This window comes from Austrofundulus limnaeus, unplaced genomic scaffold (assembly GCF_001266775.1).
Source record: "Austrofundulus limnaeus strain Quisiro unplaced genomic scaffold, Austrofundulus_limnaeus-1.0 Scaffold120, whole genome shotgun sequence".
Classification (NCBI taxonomy): domain Eukaryota; kingdom Metazoa; phylum Chordata; class Actinopteri; order Cyprinodontiformes; family Rivulidae; genus Austrofundulus; species Austrofundulus limnaeus.
Window position 1 is genome coordinate 1,074,710 of NW_013952522.1, and position 14,384 is coordinate 1,089,093.

General features: G+C 40.3%; 2 protein-coding genes and 1 long non-coding RNA gene across 3 annotated transcripts in view; 1 reads left to right on the forward strand and 2 right to left on the reverse strand.

Moving 5' to 3' along the window:
* LOC106522084 (uncharacterized) overlaps positions 1 to 5,919 on the reverse strand; it is a 16,619-nt gene extending 10,700 nt beyond the window's left edge. The window contains exon 1 of the long non-coding RNA XR_001310745.1: positions 1,413 to 5,919. This is a non-coding gene — a long non-coding RNA (uncharacterized LOC106522084). The remainder of the gene's footprint in view (positions 1 to 1,412) is intronic.
* Positions 5,920 to 6,372: 453 nt separating this feature from the next.
* On the reverse strand, positions 6,373 to 8,728 carry LOC106522085 (uncharacterized). Its single transcript, XM_014014939.1, has 4 exons — positions 8,447 to 8,728; positions 7,945 to 8,295; positions 7,765 to 7,871; positions 6,373 to 7,063 (listed from the first exon to the last, which is right to left on the reverse strand). The coding sequence occupies exons 1-4, from the start codon at positions 8,661 to 8,663 to the stop codon at positions 6,809 to 6,811; spliced, it is 930 nt and encodes a 309-aa protein (XP_013870393.1). The 5' UTR covers positions 8,664 to 8,728; the 3' UTR covers positions 6,373 to 6,808.
* Positions 8,729 to 9,595: 867 nt separating this feature from the next.
* Positions 9,596 to 14,384, forward strand: part of LOC106522028 (uncharacterized) — a 7,872-nt gene continuing 3,083 nt past the window's right edge. Inside the window, exons 1-10 of the mRNA XM_014014869.1 lie at positions 9,596 to 10,038; positions 10,104 to 10,219; positions 10,291 to 10,394; positions 10,467 to 10,641; positions 10,784 to 10,901; positions 10,976 to 11,058; positions 11,119 to 11,276; positions 11,343 to 11,495; positions 11,568 to 11,633; positions 11,713 to 11,878. Coding sequence (XP_013870323.1) covers positions 9,673 to 10,038; positions 10,104 to 10,219; positions 10,291 to 10,394; positions 10,467 to 10,641; positions 10,784 to 10,901; positions 10,976 to 11,058; positions 11,119 to 11,276; positions 11,343 to 11,495; positions 11,568 to 11,633; positions 11,713 to 11,878 — 1,505 coding nt within the window. The 5' untranslated portion in view covers positions 9,596 to 9,672. The remainder of the gene's footprint in view (positions 10,039 to 10,103; positions 10,220 to 10,290; positions 10,395 to 10,466; positions 10,642 to 10,783; positions 10,902 to 10,975; positions 11,059 to 11,118; positions 11,277 to 11,342; positions 11,496 to 11,567; positions 11,634 to 11,712; positions 11,879 to 14,384) is intronic.

Sequence of the window (14,384 nt, forward strand, 5' to 3'; positions counted from 1 at the left end):
GCCCCCCACCGTTTGTTTTTCCTTCCACAGCACGCCCACTCCACCTGCAAACCCACCATTTTAAGTGACGTGCAATATAAAGCCACAGACTCTTACCGTCCAAGCGCCCTACGACTGAGAGCAGACTGTAAGGAACGAGGGAACTGCAATTACTTTATCTACCCTGCACCCCCACCTTAATAAAATGAAAAATAAAAAACTGCCACTACTACCCTTTACCTCCCCTTTGAGAGGGTGTGAACTCCAGAGAGTAGCAAGCTGATCTTCAACCATTTTCTGTCCACGATTGGAGGACTTATCGTACAAAGCACTTCTTCAGCCAGCCACCTCTCCACATTTATACTAAAGACTGGTTCTGGGGGGAGAGGTAGGGGCCTGTGTGTGTGTGTGTGCGTGTGTGTGTTTGGTGAGAATGCGACAAACCAAAACGAGAAGAGCCTGTTTTCATGATCACCCCGAAGACCACCATTTTTTTTTTTTTTGGTTTGTGTTTGCTTTGGTGGAAAACCCRAAGCGAAGGTTTGTGAATAGGTGGTCTATCATAGCACTTAGAGCGCCACTGCTCCTGATACGCTCAATGCCAACGAAAAAGAAATAAAGAGAAGCAACACTGGCGAATAAAAACTGCAAAAGCAAAGACTAAGAAGCAATCTGCTTAGTGGCTTCTCTGTATACTTATTTTTTAATTTGACATAGATGTGATTTTTTGTTTTGTTTTTGTTTTGTAGAAGTCAGTGGGACCAGAGGATGTCAAACACGGTAGCAAAGTGAAGGGAAATACAAAGAAAAACTAACTCAACTGACGACGAGTGCGAGCCCGCCCTAAAGCCACTCGTCCTCGTTTATCAGAGTACACATTACTGTTACGTTGCAACTCTTCAGCCTTGCTGTTTGGAAAGCGGTCCAGCAGGGAGGACCGGCTGTCTCGTCTGTCCTGTTTTCTTGTTGCTGTTGGAGGCCCTGCCAACCTGTGTGAAAAGTATGGCCACTGAGTGCCTGCCTGCTGCAGAGTGCAGTGCTGCAGCAGCCCCCTGCCCCCTACCTACAGACTGGCATCCCTCCTCTTCCTCCACCACCTGGACCTCCAGGCCAAAAGCAGCTCTGTCAGAACTGGCCCCGCCCCCTCCACACCTGTATCCAAGTCACGACTACTGTTCCTGTCCTCAGCACCCGCCACTACCGCTCTGTCTCCCTCCTGCAAGGCATCACTTTAGTCAGAAATCAATATGTTTTGTTATATTGCCGGTGTGCATTTTCTTTTTTCCTTTTCTTTTTTTAATGTTCTTGTAACACGTTTGCTGATGTTATTGCTGTCCTCATTGATGATATACCTTCTGATTGTTTCTAATGATGATTTCATGGTCTTTATGCAGTGTTCAGCTTCTCTCCTGCCCCTCCYACCACCTCCGAACCAGCGTGCAGTTTAGAGGTGCACATCGGCCGTGCAGCAGGTGGGGGGAAAATTACAAAAAAAAACAAAAAAAACAAGTTTCCAGGACCCAACGTCTTTGACGGGCTTCACTCACTCTGGTGCTTTAACTCTGGGAGCACTCAGTTCCACTTAGAAAAAAAAAAACCCACCTCAACTGACAGCAGCCTTCCATTTCTATGCAAAGACGAGGAGGTGTTTAATCGCAGCCGTGCCCGACATCTGCCAGTCTCCCACTTTTATCTCAACCTTTACAACCAGGCAGCTTCTCCCGAAACCTCACCCGGTTTTAAAATGTAGGGGACACTGAACGAGTCTCATCACCTGGACGTGAGCTCTTTAGACGACACTAAAAAAAAAAAAAAAAACGACCTGCTGGAGGCAGTACTCGTTGGCCATCGCTTCTTCAGTCCGGCGCCACTGATCTGCTGGAATCTACTTCCACTTCTCTCACATGGTAGAAGATGTTCAGTGAGAGGAGAGTTGGGTTTCTGTCATCGCTGCTGGGGCCGTGCAGGACCGGTGATGCTGGTCTTTAAACATTGGACTGGAATTATTTTTATTTTTACTGTCTTGTTTTGTTGGAGGCTGCAGTGGGGGGAGGGGGGGTTGGGCTTTGTGTGTGTGTGTGGTGGGGGTGGGGTGCTCCCCTGTATGTGTCTGTGCACTGTTTATGGGTCACATCGGGTACATCTCTTTAAAAACCAAAAACATTATCTTGTTTCTTTATCATCAAGGTTTTCACAAAAACTAAAAAATATATATAAAAAGAGCTTTTTGTTGTTTTGTTTTGTTTTTTATTTTGCTGCGCACTCCGAGGCTGAGATGCCTGCGTCTTTGTTTTAACACAAGACGCACCTCAAGTTTGGTACCAAGTCTTAAAACAAAAAAAAAAAAAGAAAACTTCGGGGACTTGCCCTCTTCCAGAGACGCCTTGGACRCGGATCGTTCAACTAAACAATCACTTTTTGCCTGTGCTGTTTGTTTGTGAGATTGTTCCTGAAAATAACCTGCATTGTTTTTTTTTCCTCCACACTGGACTTGAATTRAGGAGCTGGCGTTGAAGTGGGACAGAGTGGGGGGGAGGGGAGCCTCAGATGTGGATTTTCTTGGCGCAGCACCAGCACTGAGAGCCTCTCCCGCACTGCTGCACTCTTATCTACCTGTTTAAGTGTCGGAAATCACATGCTTTGTTTTCAATTTGTTTTTTAATGATTCCCTTTTTAAAGTGGACTCAAAAGCAACTGGAGCTTAAATTTTCAATCATGGATCAGACAAGAAGTCTGGGCAGGGACCCCCTTAAAAAAATGAAAAAAAAGTCTTTAAAATTTAAAAAAATATATATATTTAAAAAAAAAACCCAAGGAGGACTGGGTTGAATATGCACACACTAGCTCACACACAGTATACAACCAAGAGTACATAAAGGGTGTATGTGTGTTTGGCTGGATTTTTATCTGTTTTCCTATGCTTCAGCCCTTCCCCTCTGTATCCAACATTATATTTCCCAGAAGACAAGAGTATAAACATATCAGAGTAATACAAAATGAAAAAGAAATACTTGAATCAAAAGAAGCGCCAATAATGTAATGTGAACACTTTTTGTAGTGTTTTTGTTTTGTTTCTGTCTCATTCATACACTTCAGAGATTTTTTGATAGCATCTGTTCAGAGTGATTTAAAAAAAAAACAGATTGAAATGTTGAAAACGAAGAATCGATTTTAAAAAGGCTAATTTTACATCTTGTATTGGAGTGTTTGCACAAGGCTGCTTGTACTGTATGAGTGAATGAATGTTTGCAGCGTCAGGTCAGAAACACGCGAGACGGCTTCGGTGACGGTGTGTTTTTCTTTTTTCAATTCAGAATATTTTTACGTCTTTTTTTTTTTTGCTCGTCAAAATTATATTCTAATGTTGTAACTAGCCTCTAGCGTTGCACTGAGTGTCGGCCTCACCCCTCATCCAGCTACATGAACAACATGATAACAAGTACCGAGGGGGGACGGGGACAGTTCATGTGTAAATGTTTACTCAAGGACTAAAATAAGTGTGTTATTTTATTTTATTTTATTTTATTTTTTTCTCTAAATGTAATGTTTATCTACCTTAGTGGCTTTCATTGTGGAATAATCCAAGAAAGTATGGATCATAATTGAGTATTGCACCAATTTTCAGACTGTAAACCTTAAAAAAAAAAAAGAAAAAAATTCTATATGTATAAAAATGCAGCAAAAAAAAAGTATTTTGCAGATCTGTGGCCATAGATTGGGATAGAGGGACTTCAGTTCTCCCAAATCTGAGCAAACAGAGTGAAGGACGAGACATCAGACCGAGCCTTGGCTTCTAGGGCTCACCTCAGAGGTGCCTACTTTATTTTTTTAAGCTTATTTTACTTGTGTTGATCAGTATAGTTTTGTTCTGCAAGGCCACTGACAGTTTACAGTTTTTATTTTATTTTTTTCTTCTGGCGTTACAAAAACAGCAAAACAAAGGAGGAAATAAACCACAGGAATGTTGGAAATAAGAGAGAAAAGGACAAATGCTTCCAATTAAAAAAAGTGCAACACTTCACAGAATGAAGATTTCTCGTGCTACTTTCAGAACTCTGGGATTAAACAGTGTTGTTTTGTTTCTGTTTAACCTTTGTTCTGTAGTAATGTTGATTTTATGGACTGTCTGAAGCCTGGTTTTATGTTTGTTTTTTTTTCTTTTATAGAGGGAAAAAAGATAATTGCTCATTGTCTTGCACACACAAAAAAGTGGATCTTGTCTCAGGAAAGCCAGGGTTCCAGAGTACCAACTCCACGTCATTTTAATGTACATTTTTATGATACGTTAAGAAAAATAAATAAAAATTTAAAAAAGAAAAAAAATGACTTAAAAAATCAATTTTGAGCACTGAAGGTTATGGATTTCAGAAGAAAATACCTTTTTGTTTCTAAATCCGTAGCAGTTACATAATAACCAAATAATGGACTTTAAACGAAAAAATAATGAGTGCTTTATATTATAAATCTATATATTAAAATTGCTTTACATTTAAAAACAACAAAAAAAAAGTGGTCAGTGAGTTTGTTTAAAAAATGGTGAATAACATGCAAAATGCTGTATGTTTGACTCTTTCTTGTGTTTTCTTATTGAGGTCCCGTCCTGACCGAATCAGGAACTTTGTGCATTATTCCTTCTTTCTCTCGTACTCCCTCTGCGGGTCTTATTACGAATAAATCACATGTTGTTTTTTTTTTTTGGAGCTTTTATTTTTTCCATGTTTTTGGAGGATGTATGTAAATCGAGCTGGTTAAAGGATCATGAATCTATGCACAAGTGTTGGGTGGGGGCAGAGGGTTATGGCCTACTTCCTCTTAGCGACTGATCTTATTTGCTGGGRTTTTGAGGGTGTTTTTGAGGATTTTTTTTTTTTTTTTTAGGGTGAAGTTGTTGGGGATGGAGGGGTTCGTGTCGAGGCCCTCCACCTCCATCTTCCCTCCCCACATTTCAAACTGACCTAGCGCTACGTCGCCATGCTGTGTATTCCTAAAACCAATGAGCATCTCACACTTTAGCACTGTGGGATTCTAGCCTGTCACCCTCACGGGCTTTTATTTTGTCTTCTGTTGTTAAGGGTTTTATGGAGGGTGGGGGTTGTACTAGGGCTGCTTTTGTTTTCTTTTTTTTTTTTTTTTGCCTTTATGTTAAGATACTAAGTAAAAATGTTGTTACTGAGAGTTATTGAGAAGTCAGTGGCTTGTAAAGTTTTATGTTTTTCTGTCTGTATATCTCTTTCTCCTCATAGAATGTGATTGTTAAATGACATGCACCGAAACAAATGTTTTCATGAACTATGGAGCTTCTTTCAAATATTAATAAAAATAGCATTTTTTTGGTTTTCTGTTTTGTTTTGTCTGTTAAACTTGTTGAAACCCCACCCCGAGGTGGTTCTTATTCACTTAGTATAGTCTTTAAAAAAAGTCCCTGTTAAAATTTAATTTGTCCAATTTGTTCCAGGTTCTACTCTAAATTCTTAAAATCTTAACATAATTTCCAACGCTAGATTGTTTTTAATAGTAGGTAAATGTGTACGATGTCAGTAATTTGGGCTAAATTCTRCAGACTCATCTGACTAAGTGTCATGGCTTTTAGTGATGTTTGAACTTACCATGGCAATGYAATTTGCCAAAAATGATCTAAAAAATAAAATATGGGGAACACTTCAGATCCTGTTTAAAACTTAATTCTCTTTGAAATATCTCCAGAACCATTATTAAAACTCCCTTTCCACACAAAAACAGCCATWACTCAGCCACATTTAGACAATGAGGACATTAGAATGGGTTTCAGCTTTACCACAAACGGTTTAAAACGAATGTGTTAGCAAAATATCTCCAATGACTAAACAAACTTAATAAAACTCATAGTATCCACTCAGTCTTTCGAACCAGGTGTGTCAAATCAGGGAAACCTCTAAACATGCAGGAAAGGAGTCCTTGAGGACCAGGGTTGAGAATCACTGCTTTAATACGTTATCTGATTTATTATTTACAAATAAATGACAAAGAATCAACGGCTTCCAGAGGCAATACTWAAGAACATTAAACTGAGTCAATATATTTTGAAAATGTCTCATCAAGCTCAGAGAATCTCTTCAGGTGTTGGTCAACATTTAAAACAGTGATTTTCAGATGCTTCCCTGATTTGACACACCTGGTTTGAATGAATTAACAATCTTCTGAAGACCTGCTGAAGAGCAGGGAAAGTAAAACAAGCTGGATAGGGGTCCTTGAGGACCAGGGTTGGGAACCATAGATGCACATTACAACTAATTTACTTTTAGGATCATTCTGACTCAACAGGATCCTTTAAATTTCTTCTGAAAGCTTTCTACTAAAACAATTGTTTTGTTTATTAAAATAATACATTTTGGCCACAAATAAACAAATAAACGGTGTAATCAAAATGATTTTTAATAATTAGCATCGATCAGAAAGTCTCACATAGTACTCGTAAATATTCAGCATTTTATAATAATTTCTTACTGTATAAAAGGGACTAATAGGAAACCAGAATAGAAAACAATATTTTCTCTGTTAAAATAGTTTCCTATATTTCTTCTGTTTGGTCTCATGATGTTTTTTCATGTTTAAAGTTTCGCAAAATGGTTTGGTTGAAGTTTAAGCTGTAAGAACTGTATTTAAGGATGAAATAAATCCATCCTTCCAGATTCACCCTCTTGTGTTCAGGGCCGCAAGGAGCTGCTGCCTCACCGGGCAGGAGGCCCGAACACCCAAAATCCAAAAACATGGGATCATATTCAACGWAAGATATTTAATAAATATTTACATCTCCTGCTCACACTCGAGCACCAAAATTAAATCAGTTGATTTAGAAACTGAAAACATGCGGGGGTCCTGTGATGTCGTTTCCTGTCAGCGTGACGGGTTTTCGGGGACAGGCGTAATAGTTGTCCTGCGGTTGCTGGATGATGTCTGGATTGGCGTAAACTGGGAAGTTTATTTCCTCCAGGTGTGAGGGCGGCTCGCCGTTGTTCTTGGGGCTGCCGGGGGGCTGCGCCTTCCTGYTCATTTCCTCGTAGATGGGGGAGTGAGGCTGCAGGGCGGGGGCGAGGCTCGCCTTTATCTACGACACAYGGATAAAGGTTTCAGAAAACCTTTCCTTAGGACAGGTTTCACAATAGTTTACATGTTAGTGTTTATTTACAAGGTTTTATAAAATTTGTKTTCTTTAAATTTGTTTCAAAGCCTCCTTTTTTGTTTAAAACCACCAGAAAGGACAAATTACCGTTTAAATGGGATTTTATGCAAAAACAGGCTTTCTGAATCTGACTTGTAATTGTGTGTTTTCTCAAATTGTCTGAGGCCTTTAATGTCCCATTGAATGACAGGAGGTTGCTACTAAAATTAGTTTTAAATTTCTGTAATAATTTGGTAAACTGTTTGAATTGATCTTACTCTCTATATTAGTTGAAAATATATTCTATGTTCCCTGTTTTTTTTTACAAAGTATCTCAGTTATTCTGAAAGTACATGCTTGAATTCATATTTGTGAAGCTGTAACTAAATTATTTCACCAAATTTTATGTTGTTTTATTGTTTGCAGGTGTAAAAGGTAAGAAGAGGTAGTTCAGGTCATTTTTATCTATGAGGAAAAGACACTAAAATATCAATGGTGGGCTTTTATAAAACTCACTTTTGCAGCTGCTGATTGTTATTTCTGATTTAATGCAGMCCAAAAATATTACAAAGTTCACTGGAAACATTAAAGAATTGTTTTAATGAGATAAATCTGTTTTAATATGCTCCAAGGACAGAAATACTCACACATTTGTCTACGAGCATCCAGCTGAAGGCCAGCAGGAGAAGCACTGCAGCTGCAGAGAGGGTCAGCAGCAGACTGATGTGGCTCTGRGAGCAGCTGCATGCTCTTCCTGCAACACAAACACGTTAGTGTTTCCGCAGGTTTTGTTTCACAGCTGCAGCGGTTTAACTTCAAACCTGCACCTTCCACCAGCAGGAGGGTCTTGTTTTCCCCCAGGATGGTCAGATCTGAACCGTCCCTCTCTCTGTAACTCAGCTCCCACACGTAAAGTCCCGAGTCGCTCGGCTGCAGGGGAGAGATGCTCACTTTGACCCCCGCTGAGCTCAGACCCCCGCTCAGCTGCAGCTGCAGGCGGGCACCACGACCCGGGTCCACCCTGACCGCCCCGCTCTCAGCCACGGACAGCAGTGTGGTCTGAGCCTGACCCCCGTGGTGGTACAGGTGGAGGCCCCTCAGAGGCCCAAGGCCCTGCTGAGGGGTGCAGGAGAGCCTCAGGGACTGACCCTCGGTCAGAAGCTTCAACTCTGCACAGACTGGAGGAGGAGGAGGGATGTTCTCTAAAAATGTCTGAAAACAGTTCATCCTGACTACAAAATAAACTGAACACAACACACTGAGGCTCATTGAAAACACATGAGTTAGATTTAGGAGTTAACACCTTTAACTCTGAGGAACATTTCTTACCTTCAAAGATCTGAGTCAAAAGCAGTAAATGARGCAGATGTGTCTTCATGGCTTCTGAGTGAATAAAAGAAGTGAAAGATGTGTCATCCAACAGTCCTCCTCTGCTCTTCTCCTTCCTGTGAGACATGGACACCCTCCTCCACCCCCCACCCTGGTATTGTTCTTCACCACAGAGCAGGAAGAGAAGCTTCAAAGCAAAAGCAGACGATGAAATCATGTCCTGTGTCTGACCTGTTGCACATTTTCTGTAAGTAAAAAAAAAAAAAACAACAACATCAAATCCTCATCCTCCTTACAATAGTTTAAATGTTGCACTGACTTTATTTTATACCTGAGTGTCTTTACAAAAAAACAAAACAGTGAGTTTATTATCAGTCATGTATTTTATCAGATGTGGAGAATCAGCATTAAAATGCTCTTCATGTTGWTGAAACTTTGTCTTTGAAACCCTGTCACTATTTATCTGTCTGATTAATACAGAAAACAAAGTTCTTTATTCACACCACAGAATTAAAAAGGTAAAAATAAACAAAACATAGACAACACTAGTAAAAAGTTAAATCAATGTGTGACCTCTTTGCTGAGACGATGTGTCCACTTTAAAGAATTCAGAAATGAAAGCCGGAATAATTCATTTGTTTTGATTTTTGATTCTCAACAAACACGTTGATCAGATTTCTTGAGTTTTTCTGTCTCAGCCTGATTTTAAATGTGTTTCGATTGAGCTTGCATTGAAAAATGTATATTTCAAGCTGCAAACTACTATTTTTCTAAAATAAAAACATGAGAAACATGACAGGCTGGTGTGAATTTGACATCAATCTAAAGCAAAATACACTACAAATACATTTCAAGTTTTCAGATTACCTCCTGGTTTTAGAACAGAAACAAACAGCCAGACTTTAAAATTTAAATGAACCAATAAGAAGCCTTTTTTTTTTTTTGCTTAAAGCGTCTCTATTAGATTTTATACATAAAAATAAAACATCTCAGTTGCATTTTTATCTTAATTCATACCATTTTTAGATCAGAAAAGTTTAGGTATTTTTCCTGTCAGAACTGAGCTGAAGGTGGAGTCAATTAGAAGCTGATTAGCAGATGACTGGCTTCAGGTGTGGCTCTGCAGGGCTTTAAATTGCCCCCCTGTGCTCTCTGAAGCACTGTCTTGTGGGTCAGAAAGAAACACTTGCAGTCTGATCCTGGTTGCTGCCGCTGTTTGAGACCTCATGGAGATTTTGTGGCTTCGGATCAGCGTCCTTTTGGGACTCTTTCTGACTTGCTCATCTCTTGCTTTTCCACAAATGTACCCCCAGCGGGTTGTCTTGTTTCAAAAACCCCAGGCTCCACAGAGACCCTCTTATGGGGCCCAGCAGCAGCAGGTGCCAAGGCAGGTGAACACGGTCACTGTGCTCTGCCACCCGGACTCYCTGGAGGTTGTGATCGAAGCTGACATGTTCGCGACCGGCGCCCCCGTCGACAGCCAGGAGCTGCACCTGGGTGTGGAGAACAGAGAGTTCTGCAGGGCCGAAGCCTCGTCACCAGAGGAGTACAGGATCGTCATCGGACTGGATGACTGCGGCACCAAACACTGGGTAACTTCATCTTCTACAATGTTTCCCCTCTTAACTTCTCYATCTAATCACACTTCATGTCTCAGATGACCGAGGACTCCCTGGTCTACACAAACCTCCTCATCTACTCTCCTGTGGTGTCTCCTGCTGGGATTGTTCGCATGGATAATGCTGTAATTCCTATTGAGTGTCATTATGGAAGGTCAGCCTTTTTATTTTATTGTTAAACCACATCTGGGATGACAAAACACTGACTTWAGTTTTCTTTTTCAGGAAGTACAGCCTGTCCAGTTCTTCCCTCAAGCCAACTTGGATTCCCTTCACATCAACCCAGTCTGCAGTGGAAGCTCTGGTGTTTAACCTGAAGATCATGTCCAGTGAGTTGGCTCCTTCTAAACCAGGTTCTGGTCAAACATCTGCTTGGATTTATTTATTTGTTTTCYTCCCAGGTGACTGGATGTATGAAAGAGGCGCCAACGTGTTCCACCTGGGCGAGCCAATCAACCTGGAGGCTTCGGTGCGAGTCGGTCATCACATGGGGCTCAGGGTGTTCATGAGCAGCTGCGTGGCCACACTTCAGCCAGACATCAACTCGGATCCTAAATACCTCTTCATTGAGGATGGGTAAGAATTAAAGCTGAGTCTCCAGACGTCTGTCACTGCTGGCTGGACTTGACCTGTACCTCTCGTCTCTACTGAGGTGTTAATGTGGGCACGATTCTTACAGTTCTTACACCTTTTTAAATGTAATGTGTCATCTTTAAAGGTGCCTGGTTGACTCCCAGCTTCCAGAATCAAAGGCCCACTTCCTGCCCAGAATTCAAGAGGACAAGCTGCAGTTGACCATTGAAGCCTTTAAGTTCCATGATGTTGACCGTGGTCAGGTAGGTGTATTTAATTTTAAAATCTGACTTTTTATTTGTATATATTTTTCATGAACTGTTTTCCTTCCTTGCAGCTCTACATCACATGCCACCTGAATGTTGTGCCGATGAATGATGCAGAAGCACCAGACAAGGCCTGCACCTTCATGAATGGAAGGCAAGTATGGTGTCTGTAACTGTCGTGTGAATTTCAACCAATAACTAAAAACCTCTACAGGTGGCGCTCAGCTGACGGCAACGACTACCTGTGTGGTTACTGTAAGAACACAAACGACGTGTCCACAAAGACCATCTCTGGTGTGTTCAGYCCTCGGGCTTTTGGAAGTGTGCCAGATGCTGAACACATGTTGMGATATGAGCTGAAGACTAACCAGGGTAAAGATTCTGTCTATGGTGGGTTTTTGTTTGCCTGAATGGATTGTAAGTTTATGAATTCTTTAGCATGGGACCATGAGGCGAGCGTGGGTCCACTGGTGGTTCTGCCATCAAGGAAAAGYAGGCCTCTGCCTGCAGAGGAACTCCCTGAGGTTCTCTATAACATCCACAGACCTGCTCTGTACGGCAGCTACTGGAGGAGTGGAGTCAACAGGAATGGTGAGTTGACTGTAAATCTGTCTGAAGCTTTGTGCTGAACGCAAAATGAAATGTTCAAAAACTTCCTTCTAGCTCAAGAAGGACTAATCACTGATTATACACCAGAACTGGAAGCTGAAGGCGACAATGAACTAGGAGGTAAGTTTGGAGAAATTTAAAAAAAAAAAAAAAACTTGTCTAAAGAATCTGACATCTTAAACGACTTTGTTCTTTGCAGCTGAAGAGGAAACTGAACCAGAAGACTTGATCCAGGAGATGGAAACAAAATCTGTGGCCAAGAACACAACAGACTCTAACAACCTGAACGGCAACTCTCCGCCAAAAGTAAAGACTGTAAAGATTAATGCTACGGTCTCTGACCCTTCAGATATTATTGATTCAAAATAAAGATCATTCCTACAAACGCAACTGACTGCATGCTTTCAAAAGGACACTAATGGAAACGGAGTGGTGTGCTGGGTTTTGAATTGGGTGGGGGGGATTTCTTTGGGCTTTTATTTTCTCCAGAACCTGGGAGGCTCTGATAACAATGGGTTCAGACCAAGGAGGTTGTATAAGTGGTGTTAAGAAACTGATCAGCTGTAGCTGAAAAGGCTGTCAGTTTAAATTTACAATTACTGTGTAAATTGGCAACAGAGCAGGGGAAAGTACTATGAATCAAGAAAACTAACCAAATCTTAAGTTATGGATTAATGGAGCAGGAAAACAATTTCACAACAGGCAGATTTGATCTCTAGCTCTATCTGAAGCTAAAACTGTGTCAACATCGACTTTAAGATTAAACACTGAACTGGTTAGCAGATGTTGGCTTGTGGCACTCTGCTGAATCAAGCCACAATTTAACACGAACTTGTAGCCAATTTGTACTGAGATTTAGACCTACAGTATATAAAAGTAAGGTATTAAGGTTTGTTGGAAGAACCTGAGTTTAGCTAATTTTCATCCTGTATACAGAGAACATGTTCTAAGTGACTGCATGGTAAATATGACAGAAATATAAATACTTTTAGCTGAAGTCATTTTTAAACTAAAGTTACAGGCTATCTTCAGGTCTGGTTTAGATTGTTATATTTTTCTGGTGTCTGTTTTACATTGAAAGAAATTTATTGTAAAAACATGACTATTTATGAAATTGTCCAGTTCAGCTTGCTGTTTATCAGTTTCTATGGTGGTTGTGAACTGATGCCCTGTTTGATCTGTTTCTGCTCCTCCATGCTGTCACAGATGCTAACAATGGGCAGTGCTCAGTCTAAGGTTCAGACATGGATGTGTTAAATACATCCTAAACACATCCAAGCTCAAATGGTGCTGAAAATTTAAAACTGTCAAACCTGACTTATAATTATTTTGCGCTAAGCTTGTTTACAAACTTCAAAGCAAATTCAAATGCAGTTCTGAAAYTGAAGGCTTACAAGGCATATTTGACTCAATGTGTTTAGTCAACTTTTCTCAAATTCCAAGTTTTGCTGTAAACTTGGAGATGCAACTGATTTCCTAGGCATGTGGGGGGTTATGACCCCCACAATTTCACCCAGTCCATAYACCCTCACCCATAAAATGACAATTTGCTCAGACACAATAGAAATGGACGGATGCAACTCATCTTTAGGTAACTTTTACTTAATTAGAAAATTTACGGTCATGTACATTTGAGCATAATTTACATGGAGGGTTTTCAATCAGGCCCCCCCCCCCCCCCCCCAGTGGTAGACCTAAAGTTACACCCTTGCTGATTTCAATAAACATGTATTCCCCTGCATCGTTCCCACTGCAGTGTCCAGTCTTGTTCTAACCTGCATGTTTAGCTCTCTCCAACACAGCTGACAGACTTCTACAGAAGAGGTAAAGCAGGGAAACCTGCAGGGCAGCAGCCCTGGGTTGGACACCCTTTAMCCTATGGCAGGTTGATGCACGTGATCTAAATCAGTTTATTCACTGCCACCTGCTGGCCAATGTGAAACTTTTCTCAAGATGATGGACATGCTACTCAGAACAACTCTGCTCCAGCAGATGGTCCACACTAGTGGCTTTCTTCAAGTTATGATTTAAAAATTAAAATGTTTACAAGATTTGGTTTTATTCTGAGCTGAAACATCWGATCTTCAATTATCTCCTTTTTACCATTTAAACTCCACACATGTGAACCTGCAAATCCAAACATTAAATATGAACTTGTAGCTTTGGTAACAATTCTTTGTACCAGGGGTGGGCAATCCTGGTCCTSGAGGGCCGCAGCCCTGCATGTTTTACTTGTTTCTCTGCTCCAACACACCTGATTTGAATGAATGGATGATTATCAGGCTTCTTGAAGTATGGAGGACCGAAACTGACATTTATGTAAATGAACCACTAAATAAATACATTTGAAATGCACCAATGAAAATAACAAAGGAGAACTTTATCTCATGTTTTTTAAACAACTTTAATATTTATTTTTCCAGGTTAGCATAAATAAGTCTATATATTTTAACACATAATTTTAATTTGAATGTTTTTTAAAATACATATTTTTTGTTTTTCCTTTTACTTCTACATGCATTTGTGTCTCTTAAATGTTTATACTTAATTATTTAATATTTTTCCCACAAGTCTTTTGTATTTCTATGTGTTGCAGACGTGTGCTGCCTCAGTTTAGCTTAAAGTTTAGTTTAAAACAAAGGCAAGGAGAAAAACTTACCCGTGCAACATCGTTAGGAGTCCACCTGTAAACAATAAAACACAAACACACAGATTGCATAAACTTAGTGTGAATACTTCTTTAAACAAAACTTAATGGATCTTTAGGCAGGCCTTTTCTTTCTGTAAGAGGACAGATTAAAATCACATTTCTTTGATTAAGACATATGAAAACAGACAGTTGGATATACAAAAACATTCATTCTTTTCTTT